Source organism: Curcuma longa, chromosome 11 (genome assembly GCF_044706935.1).
Source record: "Curcuma longa cultivar G26 ecotype Majalengka, Jawa Barat chromosome 11, ITB_CL_G26_1.1, whole genome shotgun sequence".
Taxonomy (NCBI): domain Eukaryota; kingdom Viridiplantae; phylum Streptophyta; class Magnoliopsida; order Zingiberales; family Zingiberaceae; genus Curcuma; species Curcuma longa.
Genome location: NC_133871.1, coordinates 16,632,481 through 16,647,986, shown reverse-complemented (window position 1 = coordinate 16,647,986; position 15,506 = coordinate 16,632,481). Strand labels below are relative to the sequence as shown.

General features: G+C 35.3%; 1 protein-coding gene across 1 annotated transcript; it reads left to right on the top strand.

Annotated features, from left to right (window-relative positions):
* The first annotated feature begins 427 nt into the window (after positions 1-427).
* On the top strand, positions 428-15,234 carry LOC141837980 (separase). Its single transcript, XM_074725354.1, has 27 exons — positions 428-1,185; positions 1,265-1,439; positions 1,522-1,629; positions 2,599-2,733; positions 2,813-3,255; positions 3,406-3,520; positions 3,607-3,732; positions 5,542-5,835; positions 5,906-6,025; positions 6,113-6,334; positions 6,417-6,527; positions 6,652-6,798; positions 6,905-7,276; positions 7,369-7,458; positions 8,379-8,636; positions 8,719-8,842; positions 8,930-9,766; positions 9,904-10,144; positions 10,237-10,339; positions 10,494-10,664; positions 12,499-12,554; positions 12,651-12,880; positions 12,967-13,213; positions 13,442-13,838; positions 14,135-14,374; positions 14,558-14,645; positions 14,711-15,234. Exons 1-27 carry the CDS (start codon positions 428-430, stop codon positions 15,232-15,234), a joined length of 6,732 nt encoding a protein of 2,243 aa, XP_074581455.1.
* Positions 15,235-15,506: the final 272 nt, after the last annotated feature.

The following is a 15,506-nucleotide window of genomic DNA, read 5'->3' as shown; positions in this document are numbered from 1 at the left end:
GCTTGTTTCAATATTTTTATCTCTTTTTATAATTTTTTAAATTTATTTGATTGGTTAATATGATTAATATCATAAATTTATTTGTTTATTTTGAAAACCTCTTTATTTATTTATAAATTTAATATAAGGTTTGGATGGATCATTTCGTAATCTTTATTTAATAATTAAATAATAAATATATGTTCGAATTTATTTATTAAATTTAACGAGATATTCAACTTTCTTAATTTAATTAAACTGCCTTAATTGAGAAGTTTGTGTCAGCCGGTCCGATAATCGAACCGAACCGAGTTAGTTGAAAAGTTTCTAATCCGGCGGTCTATTTTTCCCGCTTATAATTCCCATTCCTTGCCCTATTCCCGTCTCCTCGAGGCTTCCTCCTCACTCCGCTCTCCTCCCCATCCCGGACACTCGATCGGCATCGCCGATGGCCGCCGATGCGGACGCCGCTTCCGTTCTTCTCGAATCTCTTAATGGCTCCATCCGCGCCGGAATCTACGATCGGTTCGCCTCATTCCTCCTCCCCTTGGGCGACTTCATCCCTCTCCATTCCCACAATCCTAATGCAGCTGCACCCACGAAGGCCGGTGCTACCGCCGCCGCTCCCAAGAAGAGAGGTGCTAAGAAGAAAACGTCGGGGCCCGACCCCATGGCGCTCCGCCCCCTCGCGAAACGATTCCTCCCCTTCCTCTGCCAAGCCCTCAAAATCCTGCCTTCGCTACTCCGAAAGAGCCCCAAAACGCTAAGTTCTACTGTCGACGACCAGATCGCGGCCGAGCTGCTCGGAGTGTACCGCCTTCTGCTCGACTGCTTGGCTTGCATTGGTCCTTGCCTCGCCGGCAAAGCTTACTCAGTTCACCTCCAGAAAGGCCATCTACTCTTCTGTTTGGAAGCATGGGAGAGGTACGCTGAAGCTGAAGAAGAAGCTTTAGTGCTTCTAGAGAACCTAAGATCGGTTCTTGTCGAGGCTGCACCGCTTCCCAAGTCGCGTAAAGGAAAAATTTCTGGTTCTGGTTGCTATTTACCTGATCCGGCACTCGTCGGAACTGATGATCCGGATGTCACCACACTGGTTATCACAGTCATTACCGTTCTTGTGGGCTCATCGTACAAGAGTAAAAATCAGAAGGAGGTGGCATATGATAGGATTTTAGCCTTGATTGATCAAGTTCAGCCTTGGCTTCGGTACGTGTTCTGGACAATTGCTTATTGCTGATTGCCTATCCAAACAATAATCAAATAAAAGGAAAAGTGGCACATGCAGGTTTTTAAATCCAGAAGGACTCCGGAGATTCCAGAATTTGCTTGACATTATGTGCAGGTGTTCGTTTTTTTTACTTGAAGAATACAGACTCTTTAAAGGAGATATGGTGCGTCATTTCTGCCTGAGGACATTGAAGGAATGTGCAAATTCTTCCCCGATAGACCACTTTTATAGAGTATGCTGTAATATGAAGTCTGAATATGCGCCACATTGGCTAGTTTTAATGGATGCTGATCTTTTGGATATTTAATTAACAGAGAGTGGGAAAACTATCTTCATCGGTTGACTTGCAATGGGATGATGGAAGCTCTCTTTTGCTCGATATTTTTAGATTAGCATTGCAATCCATCTTATGCAGCTGCAAGGTGGTTTTCTTTAATACTTTGACTCATTTTTTTGATCAGCTATTGTATTGTAAAACCAATCTGTTTGTAATCATTGTGAAAAAATCATATTAATCCAACCAAAGCTGCCTAACCATGTTATGTTCATTTGCTACACATAAATTTTTTATTAAATAAAATTGCCTTAGGTCTTCTTTCTATGAAAAACAATTTATTTATCTTTAAATTCCAAATTTGAATCTGTTTCTGTAACTCTTGTGCATCCTGAATTTATATCTATTCTAATATTTTTTATTGTATTTGCTCACGAACTACTAATAATTTTCAGTCAATATCAGTTTAACTCTAAATTTTCAGTTGAACTCATTTGTTTTGGAGGCTTGATTTCTTGAAAAGATCAGATAATTGGAAATTCCTATCCTAATTGACTGATTTTGAAAATCATGTATAGTGTTGATCCTCTATGGTTCTGCAGTATAAATATTAATATGGTCGTTTGAGATAGTGTCCTAGAAAATAGAAAAAAAACATTGGGTGTTTTTCATACTGTTATATTGATACCTATGAGGTGCCAGGCATACTAGGCTAGTTGTAGTTGACATGTTTTAAAATAGGTTGGTATAAATCAATACAAAGAAGAAGGGAGGAGAAATAACTAGCAACTAGATCATCATTGATTCTTTGCAATATTATCTGCTGATTGCAAGTACATTAGTAAAGTTGATAATGCTTACTCCTCTAGGGACAATCTAGCTTCTGCACATCAGTGCTCACCCTAGCACCTGTTACTTAAATGATAACATCCACTTGATGTCAATCATCTTCTTGTCAAAAGAAATCTACACAAAAGTAACATAGCGAAAAATTACTTATATTACTGTTTTTGCAGAATCAAAGGTATTCTATATCCTATATTCTTCCAGTAGTTTTTAGTATTTTGTTTCCTTCAAAACTATTCTATGTGCATTCACTTTTCTGCACCTTGTGCAGGTTAATTTGCTGAATGCTACAAATGAGTTTCTTGAATTTGTATCACATTTTGCTCGCCGAATTTGCATTTCCAATTTAGATATGTGCAGAAGTGCTGCAGAATTATTATGTCAAAGTGGTGGAGATATATGTCAGGTACATACACTTTGTTTATTTTTTTTGTAGCTGTCAATTCATCTTTTGCTTAGTGAAATGATGTATTTGCTTTTCTCAGGTGTCACTTCCTCTCACATCAATTTTAACTCTTTATGCTATTGGTTTGCACTTCAAGTTTAGTTGTATTCAGGCTAATCAAAGTGAAAATGGAGTTGATTTGCAAAACTTGTCTTTTATATTGGAAAAATTAGCCAGTTGCTTTGATATTATAAACCATAAAGATGGGATGGACTTTAGTAGTGAGATAGAAGACACAAGTAATGGTTTTATGACTTCTTCAAAATCTGGCACGAGTAATTCTTGTATGCAAACACATGGAAAAGTCTCATTCATTTCATACATTGATGCTTTAGAGTTTACTTGCAAGCAAATGGTGGAATTTGTGAGCATAGTTTGGAAAAGAATTGCTTCCGCACAGGAACCTCTTCTGGATTCTGATGGATTAAATTATCTCCAGAAGGCATTGCATCAAATTTGTGATTTGTTCCTCGATTCTACTAGGTATGGTTGTGAAGAAAAGTTTCTCAGGTGTTCCATCTGCATTCATATTTTTTATGGATGCTATTCCAATCAATTCATTTGATAGTTTGTTAAGCATGCTTTATTTATGAAATCCTTTTTGGGTTTTGATATTGACTCATGAACTTATAGATGTAGTGTCACGTTTAAGAGCATTGAGCAGAGGTTAGTGGAAAGCCAAGGAACACTACTTCAAATTGCATTATCAACTTTCAAAATCTCCCTTATAGCTGACAAAAGTTACGAGGTTATTTTTGATAATTAGATGTCAAATTTGAGAATTCTTGCTTTTTTTCTTGTTATTTACAAATTCACACTTTATTTTAACTTCAGAAAAGTCTACTAGTTATAAATGGTATCATTTCAAGTACACGGATAGAAATGCAAGAGCTGAAGTTTCTTATTTCATCAATAAATAATGTTGGAGCTGTATGCTACAATAGTGGATGGCTGGAGAAGGTATTATGTCTTTGGTATCTCTATTTATGTAAATTCTAATTCTCCTTATTGTATTGTTGTCTCGTTCTTCTTTCCATTTGAATGAAATGTGGCAAAGCGTGAAGTGGAATTGACTAAATTTTATTTGTTGATATCTTGGTTTCAGGTTTTTCACATTGAAGATGAATGAGGCATATACTATATGGTTATTTTATGTGCAGTCTATAACAAACAATTTAGTTGCACAACAATGTTTGCAAAATTCTTGAAAGCTTAATTGTCACAGTAGTTATTTTTTTGTAATTGTTTTGTTTGAAATTCTAGACTTGATCGAGGTTTGGTGTTTTTATTAAAGAGATTGAAACTATAATACTGTAGTAATTAACTTAGAAACATTTCAACTTTGGTGTTACAAAATACCACTAGGAAGGGTTTGTTCCAATAGTGATTATGTTGTTTCCTCTCTTGTGAGGTTAGCTATACAATTTGATGTTTGACAAAGGATTGCATTATTGGGTTGTATTTGATGATTGGTGCATTAAGTATGCAAGGTTAGTTATGCCGACTTGACCTGGTGATCGGCCTTGAGGTAGGTTGCTCAGATTGAGAGGATTGGACTTGAGAGTGGGTAGCTCAGATTGAGAGGACTCGGAGGTAGGTGATCCAAATCAAGATTGCACAAGGCAGCTAGTTTGAATTTTGAAGAAGACTGAAGACATGTGAACATGTATTTGTGATTGCATTTAGGGTCTAGCATCGATAATTAGGCACTCTGTCTATTCACCTTGCTCTTGTCAGCCATACACGGTCATACAATTTATTCATCAGATAATCAATAGATCAATTAGACAAAACTGTCGCAACTAAATATTGGTAACTGGACTAGATGAGGTTGCATACAGAGAACCTTTAGCATACTTCACATCCATTTTTCCTTGCAGGATAGCAACATGAAGCATTGAATTATTTAAAAGAGTACATCAACAATATACCTTAGTAATCATGAAAGATATGTCCACGAGGACATCCTCTAATTGTAGGGCACTCACATGAGATCAACCTAATGACAAAATTCTAATATGTTGTTTAGTTCTCTAAGACTGATTCAATATGGTTGTGAAGTTCACATCAACCATTTTGTCCCTGTTGTCAACTTGTCATAAGTGATTAGATGAATCATACCTCATTCAGCAATTGTAGTTGATTGAATGTAATTATCTAAAAATATAATTAGTCATTTCATGTCCTGAGATCTAAATGGTGATTAGATAAGTTTACCGGTAATCACATTGGATAAGTCACAACTTACCATTAAAGTAATAATATTGATTAACTTGAAGATGCAACTATTGAACCATGGGCAGTAGCAAGGTATCAGTTTTGATTATATCTGCATGATTAGTACTATATTTGCAACTGTGGATATTATTGACGTTGAGTCTTTCATATGCTTCTCTTTGCCACCAAATGGGTGCCTACTGGCTGTGCTTACTTGGAATTTCAGAATGAAAGTAAGTTGTTAATGTCATTATCTGCTCATTTAGAATTTTGTATTTTCTTTGTTGATATTTTTCTTTAGCATTGTTTCCATTTGAAAGAAAAGGTTTTCCACTATATTGTTTCTATCTTCTATTCTGTTTGTATTATTGATATGTTTAATTAGCAATTGCTTGATAGTAATTGAAACATTTTCGAGCTTTTGAAAAAAAAAAAATTCTACTTTGTTGTTGCCATTTTGTCATTTTCCTTTCTGCTTTTGTTATTGATATATTCAATGCTTCTGATAGTGATTCAAACATGTTCTGATCACAAGTCTTCTTTTCTTTTCAGGCATCTAAAGCATTTCAGCTGTGCCTTGAAATTACATGGAAATATGTGAGGTTTACTTGCAGTTTGCACTCATCGAATTCAAAGAAATTCCATAGTGATAATATTGACGAAGATGGTTATAAAGATGCCATTAATGATGCATTGACACGTATTTTAAAGATAATTGGATTTCTTCATAAATATGACACTGTAAACATAAAAGGCATTATTGTTAAGAGTTTATATGAATTCTCTGCCGCTGATGAGGCTCTAAATGACACTGGCTTATCAACCTTGATGCATCAATGGGTTAAGGTAACAACAGGGTTATTTGATAATTCTTATCTTTTTATAATTTACTTAAATATTGACCTTTTAAGTTCAGATCCTTTGTGAAGAATTTAAGGATGTACATGAAGTGGGTAATGCTCCAATTCTCTATTACTTGCTTCTCGACTGTGACTTGAATTGGTCAAAGAAAATAATAGGCAAAATTCTTGAACAGGTTTGCACACCAAGTTTCCTTTTAAGTTGATGATGCTTTGTTTTCCTTTAACAAAATTTTATGATCTTGTGTTTTGCATTCTTGTAGGAACTTATTGCTTATGAAGTGTTCAAATCTCACAATCCAAATCTGTGCCAAAAAATGGAATTGAAGATTATGGACCTTCTGTTGAATTATGTGTATACATCAAAAGACTACAACTTGCAAAAATCGAGAATTCTAGTTAGGAAGGGAAAGAGTTTAAGAGCTCTTGGAACAGAAGGCATAAACAAATGTCTTGAATGCCTTTCTGAAGCGGTGTCATTACTTGTAAGTTTCTTGGTTACAATTTTCATCATCTAATTTTAATATGTTAAACTGATTAAAGTGTGTCATCTCCTCATTGTAAAAGAGATTCACATACAGTGAAACTTCTCAAGTTGCTGCTTCAGTTGCTCATCAGTTGGCTCTCACATACCTCTTGTATGCACAATGTGCTCAGGAGGCCAATCAAGACTCCAATGTAAGAGTTCCAGCTTTACTTTGAATTAAGAAATAGTTGTAGTTCTATTATTTGTGCATAAGCAATAATAATGGGAAATTTATTTATTTATTTTTTCTTTCTGACTCTTCTGTGTCCGGGGCAGGTAATTCTTGATAATGTTCAGTGTGCATTGAGTTTGTGGTCGGGCATCAATATCGAAGGTTATCCTTCAACAAGCAACAACTATGAGTGCCCATTAGCTGATACTTTACCTATCTTATGCTCTATAGTTGATTTGCTTTCATTAAAGGTAAACTACTAAAACATTTTTGGTGCATTTATTACTTCTCAACTGTCTTTCCTTTCAATTCTCTGGTATATTTTATGAACATCAGAGTGTTCACATTACTCTTCAGGGTTGCCTGAAATTGCAAATTGAGATATGCAAGTTGATAATCAAATTCTGCTTGTCAAAGAATGTACCATTGGAGCAGTGTATTACCATGCTGTGGAATAACAGAAGGCTAAACCATTCTCTTTGTCACAGTCCAATTCATGAAGGGTTTGTTTTCAGTATGTCAGAGAAGTATGATTCAAATGCCAACTCTTTGGATTATTGGATAAGTTGCATGAAAGGTGATCAGCCAACTCTCTGCACATTTCTGCAGAAGTTATTGCCAACAGATTCTCATTTCTCTGAACCAAAAGGGTGTTCTGTTACCATGCCTTTTGGTGCTCAGATGAGCACTCAAGAGGTTGAAAAGGTTGCATCGTCTCTAATCTCAAAGGCGAGTTAAATTTTTGAAGTGACTGAAACTGTATTTTGGTTATTATTATTGATAAACTCTTTACCATCAATAGATCCTTTTTTGCCTTTTAGGTTCCTTTGACCAGTGAATCTACTTTCATGGCTTCATATCTTTACTATGACTTGTCTGAAAGGCTTTTCTCCAATGGAAGATTCATTCAGGTAATATACATGTTGTCTTTCTTACTTAACTCTTTATTTCTTGTAGTGTTAGTCCAACTAGGATATGAATATCTAACATGGTGCAGATCTGTGTTTGAAATTTGTTGTTTCTTAAATTTTTTAAATATGATTGATAGGGGTCTTGGGTGTTGACTTGAAATAACGATGCCAGGGTGTTGATGTTAGAGCTAGGTGTGCCGTCTACTGAAGAGTCCAATTTTAGAGATGCTTTTGTAACTTGAATCATAGATTGAGTTTCACTATGTGCTGCTTGTCCTGGTTTTAGTTCAAGTAGGGTCATGGATGCAACTTGATAAGCTGAAATGGATGCGTCCTTGAGGTGCTTCTGTTAGCCACTTTTGACGAGTCAATTTCCTCAATATCCAGATGAATAGGCATTTGGCAGGGAGGTTGACTCAGGTGTTTGTCGATTTCTCCAGATCATCATTGTCCAAGCATGCTGGACAATGACAGAAAGGTTCCCTTGTCTTTCTTCTCACCACTCTCTAGCACCTCATATGCTCTTTCTTTTTCTTTGTAACTACATCATCATGAGTTAACACAGACACAATGTACCATTCGTCTATGCACAAATACCAACCATTCCAGTCACGCCACCGGATTCAGGCCTTGACCCTCGATCAGAACTTTAATGATACATTATAACACAAAAAGTGATTTGTAGATAATTCCTTTATTGAATGAGTTGGTTGTAGATAGAAGTGATAATCTTAAGTATTTTCTATTCACAGCTAAGCATGGAGTAATGCTCTCATTTTCCTGTAGTCTAATAGTTTTCTTTTTTCTACTTTACTATGATACCATAATTCACCTGTACATGATAGAATTCTTCATTTTGAATCTCATTTTATTTTGTTCTGCTATCCTTAATTATCTTATGATGTTGTTGTGATGCTTAGGCTCTTTTGTATGCGAGAAAGGCATTATGTCTGAGGGACAAATTATTTAGGAGGAAATTTGTTTATAAAGTCACTGAACAGTCTGCAAAAAACAAGCTTGATCAAGCTATTCAATCTACAAATGATCGTATATGCCTCGAGGCAGTGAGCAATGCTATTACAGATGTTTGGCTGGGTGCTAATAAGTCAGGCAATTCAATTGATTCTTTTCATAGTGTATGGGGTGTTCTTAGGTGCTACCTTGAAAGCACATTGCAGGTTCGTTCATAATTTGTTATTCTGTTAATGATATTTTATTATTCATCTTTAGTTGTAATGCTGCATAAACTTGCATCCTCAGGTTGGCGTTATCTGTGAATCAACCGGTAATGGGGCTGAAGCAGAACATCTTTTTCGAATAGGAAAAGAAATATCCTGTTCAAGGGGCTTCCCAGTCCTTGCAATTACTTTCACAATATATTTAGGTATTTTACTTAATTATCTTCCCTATTATGCTGGTGTTTATCATTTTTTACAGGCTAAAGCAGATCTCTTGATCCTGTATTTGTCAGGTCAATTCTACTGTAGGAAACAGTGCTGGGACATGGCTGCAAATGAGATTAACTATGCCAAAAAACTACTTGTGGATTATCACCACATGATCTCATGCGACCGTTGTAAAATGACTTTTGAGGTTATGATTGACATGCAAGCTGGTGATTTATCTAGAAATATCTTCTCCAAAAGAATGCAAACCGAGTGCTCTGAAAGTTTGCCTGATGCACTAGGCTTGTATAGATCAGCTATTGAAAAACTGGAACAGGCTTCTGTTAGGACTTATATTAACATCTATCAGAAGCCAGGAACTTATATAATTGGGGAAGCCAGAAATTCAGCTCAACATCACACTAAAATGTGTTCAACTAACAAGGGAGTAAAATTACCTGTATGCAGTATTTGCCTTTCGCTGAGTAGCCATACAAATGTTCCCAATTCAGGACAAGGTAGGGAGGAATCTGACGAGCTAAGGCTTTTGGACAATTCATGGTTAAAATCACATGCCATACAAGTCAAGAAAACTTCTAAAAAGTTATTTAAATCCTTCGAGAAGGATCTCAGCCAGCAAACTAGACCAAGAAGAAACCGTTCTACTGCCCAAACTATTAATGTTGTGAATACATCTACCAATTACAATGGGTCTGATACTCTTGAGCTTAAACTATCAAAGGGACACTATAAGAGTTCTGAAGTTGCTTGTGGAAGTGAAGAAGAATGTGGATGCAACAAAATAAAATGTTGGAGGTGCCTCATTCTCCAAGTAGTGGAAAGTGGATTCATGCAGGATATTCTTTATCTGAAGTGGGAATCATATAGTCGGCATCTCACAACAATACTTCTCATCAAGATAGGTATTGAACTTTGGTATTATGTCTTGATTAAAATGCTGTTCCACCTTAAGTTATTCTTCTAAGTTTTCCATGATGCCAATTTTTTTATCAGGTATTGATATAACTAACTCCCTTATGTGCTTGTCTTTTTTGTTTAGCAAAATGTCTTGGTACTCACTCTGGAAAGCATGGAGATCATGAAGTGCACGAAGTGTTTGGTCGTTGCATTTCTGTGATGTTCAATTGGAAATCTCTTAGGTTCTATGGAACATCTGATTCCAGCTTAATTCACCTTCTCATGGATGAGACTTTTGGTGATTTCTTTCGCATGGAACGTGCAGCAGTGTTGTACAACATGTGTTGGTTTTGTTTGAAGAATTGTACATCAGAGAATCCCAGGTCATTTGGCCTTACAAAAGTATATAATTTTCCTTATATGATATAGTTAATTACTTGAGAAGATGACATGATTGTCATTTTGTCCTTTGCAGGACCAATTGTTGCAGTTTCTCCAAAATTCAGATGACAACTATATGTAGTTGGTTACTTAATGCTTTCATACTCTGTCGTGAAAATCCCCTGCTTTTTCACAAGGTTACAAATCATACTCCTTTCCAATATGAATAAAATTTGTTATTCTATTCATTGATTGCAGTGACATTTCCAATTTTGTATAGGCAATAAGTAGTTTATCACTGATCAAGCAGTTACTTAGAAGCATTTCTTTTGGTTCCCATTGATAATGCAGGTCTCTCGCCTGCTATCTTTGATGTTTCTATTCTCCACAATAGACTGCTCTGTTTCATTACCTGTGCAAACTGAAAAATCTCTCTCTTTAAACCATTGGGCTGCATATTTCCACCAAGCTTCAGTTGGTACAAATGTGGACAGTCAATACTTCAATAGTCAGCCTCTCAAGGTCTATTGTTAATTCTTTGTAATTCCTAGCATTTCTATCTGCTTGCACTGCTTGCTTTTCTAGTAATCTTCTTATCATCAAATTACTAACACAACATCTTGCCAATCATTTATGTAAATTTAATTTTTAACTATAACATTTTGTGTGCATAATTTATTTTTGGGTTAATCTTCATATTTGGGGGATAATCATTAACTATTTTGGTTTCAATGATTACTTAATGAGTCTTGCATTATAAGCTATCATTAGTTATTTTGTGCCTGTTAATTATGTCACACTTGTTATCTTGTCTTTTGTCTGTTTATTTATTTGATAAATGATAAAGATTGGACTGGGCTCACTCAAAATATATAAGCATTACAAAGTTAAGTACAGGTTGGTTCTCTTCATCTTTTTTGGTTGAACCACAATGTTATTGTAAAATGAGATCAATTTAATAATATTAATACCTTGTGCTAAAGTTATGTTTGTGTTTTGATTGCTTGGAAAATAATATCATTACTGTTCCATGTGATGAAATTGTCACATGAGCTATGCCTCTAAGTAAAAAGGTTCTCAGATTAAGACTAAGTGGTGTTTGGCTTGAACTATGTCTATTTCAAGCCTCATGTCCATTAGATTATGCCACTGAGGTCACCAAATTCATCACTGTTAATTTTCCAAATCCATTTTTAAAAGGCATTTCCACATAGTAAACATTCTATTTGCTGCATAGTGCATTTACAGTTGGTACTAAAATATTTATATTGATGAAATTGAGGAACATATATCCAATGAAGTATTCTAAGCAATCCATCCAATCCAATTCATAATTCCACATGGAAAAATTTATCAGTTATAACATATAAAATACATAATATTACAATGTAGAATATGTAGGATTTATTAGTAACCTGTATGTGATTTATGTGTTGATCACTTGCAAAGCAATGTTTATATTAACATATAAATTCCTATATCAAAAATTTAGTTTACTATGTTACATCATAAGAATTAATCTTCTTAAGCCAAGAAAAATTGTCAAAGGGACCTCATTAAGTTCTTAATCATTTCATGAACTGAATGAATTGTTTTCCTCTTAACAGTATAGATGGCCTGCCTAGCCCTTGTAGGTGTGAATTGTTTTCCCAAACTAACTAAAGTTATTGCTTACTGCTTTTAGAACACTACCAAATTTTCATGTCATTGTAGGGCTGTGGCTTCACTATTGCATAATGTTACTTAATTGCAGAGTACCATAGCATGGTTGCTATGTGTCTTGACTCAGGTTTGAAGTCATATTGGCCATCCCATAAAAAGGTTCCCTCTAGTTCAAGATTAGTTTATCTTATAGGTTATTCTGTCTGTGGATTGGATGATTGGACTAGGACATTTACTGTTTTCTTGTTTGTTTCTCAAAGAGATTTTTTTTCTCATATACAATGCTATACTCATGTTTTGGGAGGTGGCAATATCATTTCAAGGATAATTGTGGATTGTTGTCTCTATCTAATCTAAGACATCGATCCATACATAGAAAGATATGATTTTTTTTACCTCTGATGCTGCATGTTTCACACCTATTGCTAGAATTAGATATAATTTGTGAAAGATCTTTAAGGAACTATCTCAAATTATCCATACACATGGAGATCAGAATTTAATTTCCAAATTTGTATTTCCAAGGACAACCTTTTTAATCCAACACATTTTCAGGCGTGAAAACTCAGTGAACTAAATTAATTAAATGTGTAAACATAGCAAACCTGTTTGTTTGCCGGTTCACTACAGGATAATAATGGTTTATAATTAGTTATGGATTAGTTATTATAAATGCATATTTTTTGTCTTTTAGGTGTTTTCTGATGCTAGTATGATGGATGACACTGCAGAATTATCCAAATTCCTCAGGTTTGTGATATTTTTGCAACAACCTATTATGTATCTACACCAACACTGACATGGTTATAATATCTTCTCTCTTTGCTATATCTCTTTTGGTTTTAGATGTTTTCCAGAATATCTTGAAGATCTTGAAGAACATGTATGTGGTTTCTTCAAGAGCCTCCCTGATATTCCTATAATTTGTATAAGCATGCTTGGAGGTGATTATACTAACCTCATTGGTGAAATGCTACTTCTGCCTTCTTTTTTCCCTGCTTGGATACTTGTATCAAGACTAGTTGCTAACAACCAACCTGTTGTTATGTTACTGCCTGTGAATCTCATTGAGGAAGGTAATATTTCAAATGAAGCTTCTAACATTAACAGCTCTTTTATTTATTTTTTAAAATGCTGAATCATTTTATTTTTCTTCAATCAGACCAACTTGAAGTTGGCATTTCATGCCAAAAATTCAGTAGTGCTGATACAGAATCTGCCAAACAATGGAGTTGCCCATGGGATTACTCTGTTGTAGATTGTGTATTACCGTCTTTTAGAAAGCTTTTGGAAGAGAACTTTCTTTTTCTATTTAATTCAACCTTATCACCAGCTGATACACAAACAAAATTTGCTACTTGGTGGTCTCAGAGAATCAGACTTGACAACTGTTTAAACAAATTGCTGAGGTAAGATACTGATATGATATGGTTTGCCTAATTCTATTTGCTATTTTTTTTATTGGGGTTGATTATCTTGCATCCTGTGCATTATATTCGTTCACATCTTGCGAGATTAGTTCTGATTTATTTATTTTTACATTTTAATTTAGTTTGTTATGAGATCATCAGGATTTTGCATTTCTATATTTATCAAAATTCAAACTAAATTGATCTTTTTTATTTAATTTTGAACAGAAACATAGAAACATCATGGTTGGGACCCTGGGGTTGCTTGCTTCTGGGCGAGTATTCATCAATGTATCGGAATATTGACAGAAGGATTAACAAATTAATCAATGCTCTAAAATCCCATAGTAAACATGGAATAAATTATAGTTTGATCAGCTCTATCATTGGTGGTTCAAAGTCAATAATTGATGCAGAATCATGCATCCATCAGTTATTATTATACAATGGGTATTTTGGCCGAGGTGCCTGCTGTGGTCAAGAGAGATTTAGAGTATTTCCTGCAGCTCCTGAGATAGAAACTGCAATCAATTTCATTCACGATTTGGTTAGGGAAATGGTTACTGAATATGGAGAACATGTTGACAGAGAACCAGTGATTCTAGTGCTGGATTCTGATGTTCAGGTGAGGCATCTCAGTCATGTTATTTCCAACTTGAAATTATTATCAAGTTAAGCTGAATATTACTGTGCAATGTTATGAAAATTTGCAAAAATTCAACTTCCGAATCTTAGTTCAGCTTGCAGTCTTGTGTTAAATACATGCATTTTTGATGCTCATTGTCTTCATTTGCCATTCATGAAAGGTTACTATTTTAACACCCTCCAGTAGACTTTTAAATTCAACCTTTTTCATCATACGATTCATTGAAGAAGTAATTATTTTATCTTGTCATCATCGTTTGTTAATTATTACAACAGATGCTGCCATGGGAGAACATACCAATTTTAAGGAACCAGGAGGTTTATCGAATGCCATCTATCAGCAGTATCTTTGCAACACTCGACAAAAGCTGTTCTCATCATAAAAAGGATGAGGCATTTGGCACCATCATCCCTGCTGTCGACCCTGTTAATGCTTACTATTTGTTAAACCCAAGCGGAGATCTAAATGATACACAAGTGGAATTCGAGCAATGGTTCAGAAGCCAAGAATGGGAGGTGACTCTTGAAATCTTATATCAGTTTTTTGGTAAATGTATATGAATCTACAATATGAAACTTATCTTGTAAAATGGAATTACATTACTATAGGTGTTGATGACCTCACTTAAATTGCTTTCATTACTATTACCTTATGATTTGTTCATATGATCATGTTCTTATCCAATGAAATTCCTACAGGGTAAAGCTGGAGTAATTCCTACTGTTAAAGAGCTGAGATTTGCCTTGCAAAATCGTGATCTCTTCCTGTATTTTGGTCATGGGAGTGGTAAGTTGACTTGAGACTTTTTTCAATCTTTTTAACAACTTGGGTCTAAGACATTTATGATGCAGGAACACAATATATGCCTGAAAAAGAAATTCGGAAATTAGACCATTGTGCTGCCACTGTTCTTATGGGCTGCAGCAGTGGGGCACTTGTTCATAAAGGGTGTTATGCTCCGCAAGGTGCTCCTCTATCCTATCTGTTAGGTGGTTCTCCATGTGTTATTGCAAACCTCTGGGATGTGACGGACAAAGATATTGACCGGTTTGGGAAGGCCTTGCTGAATTCATGGCAGCTCAAAGATTCAGAACCTCTTGACAATTGCACAAGGGATGGCCAGTTAATGAAAGAGTTGAGTTGCATGAACATAAACAAAGAGGTGACCACCACCTCTGTAAAGACTAGAAGGAAACAGGCCAATGAAAAATTGCAGAATTTATCTGCTAATAAGCAAGGTTGCAGGAGGAACAGGATAGTGTCCATCATGAGCCAAGCACGAGAGTCATGCCGACTGCCCATGTTAATTGGAGCAGCTCCTGTTTGCTATGGAGTACCCACAGTCATTTGGAAGAAATTGCAGCCAGAAAGTTAACTATCCATCATCGAGGTATGATTTCAGCTGCATGGAGTTCTTTCCTGAATGCTGCAAGTTGTACTCCCAATTCTAAACAAGGACTTATTTCTTGAGTCACCTAAGTTTTGTTAGCTAGGCAGATCCTAAAATTTTTTATGTACCCTTGCATTTTTAAAACGTCTATTGTATTTTTAGAACGATTTACCGAGTTGTACAGAATGTGCCGATGCCTCCTCCCATAAATTTAGGAAGGGGTGGGATTGATTTTTTTTCACATATATATAATATAT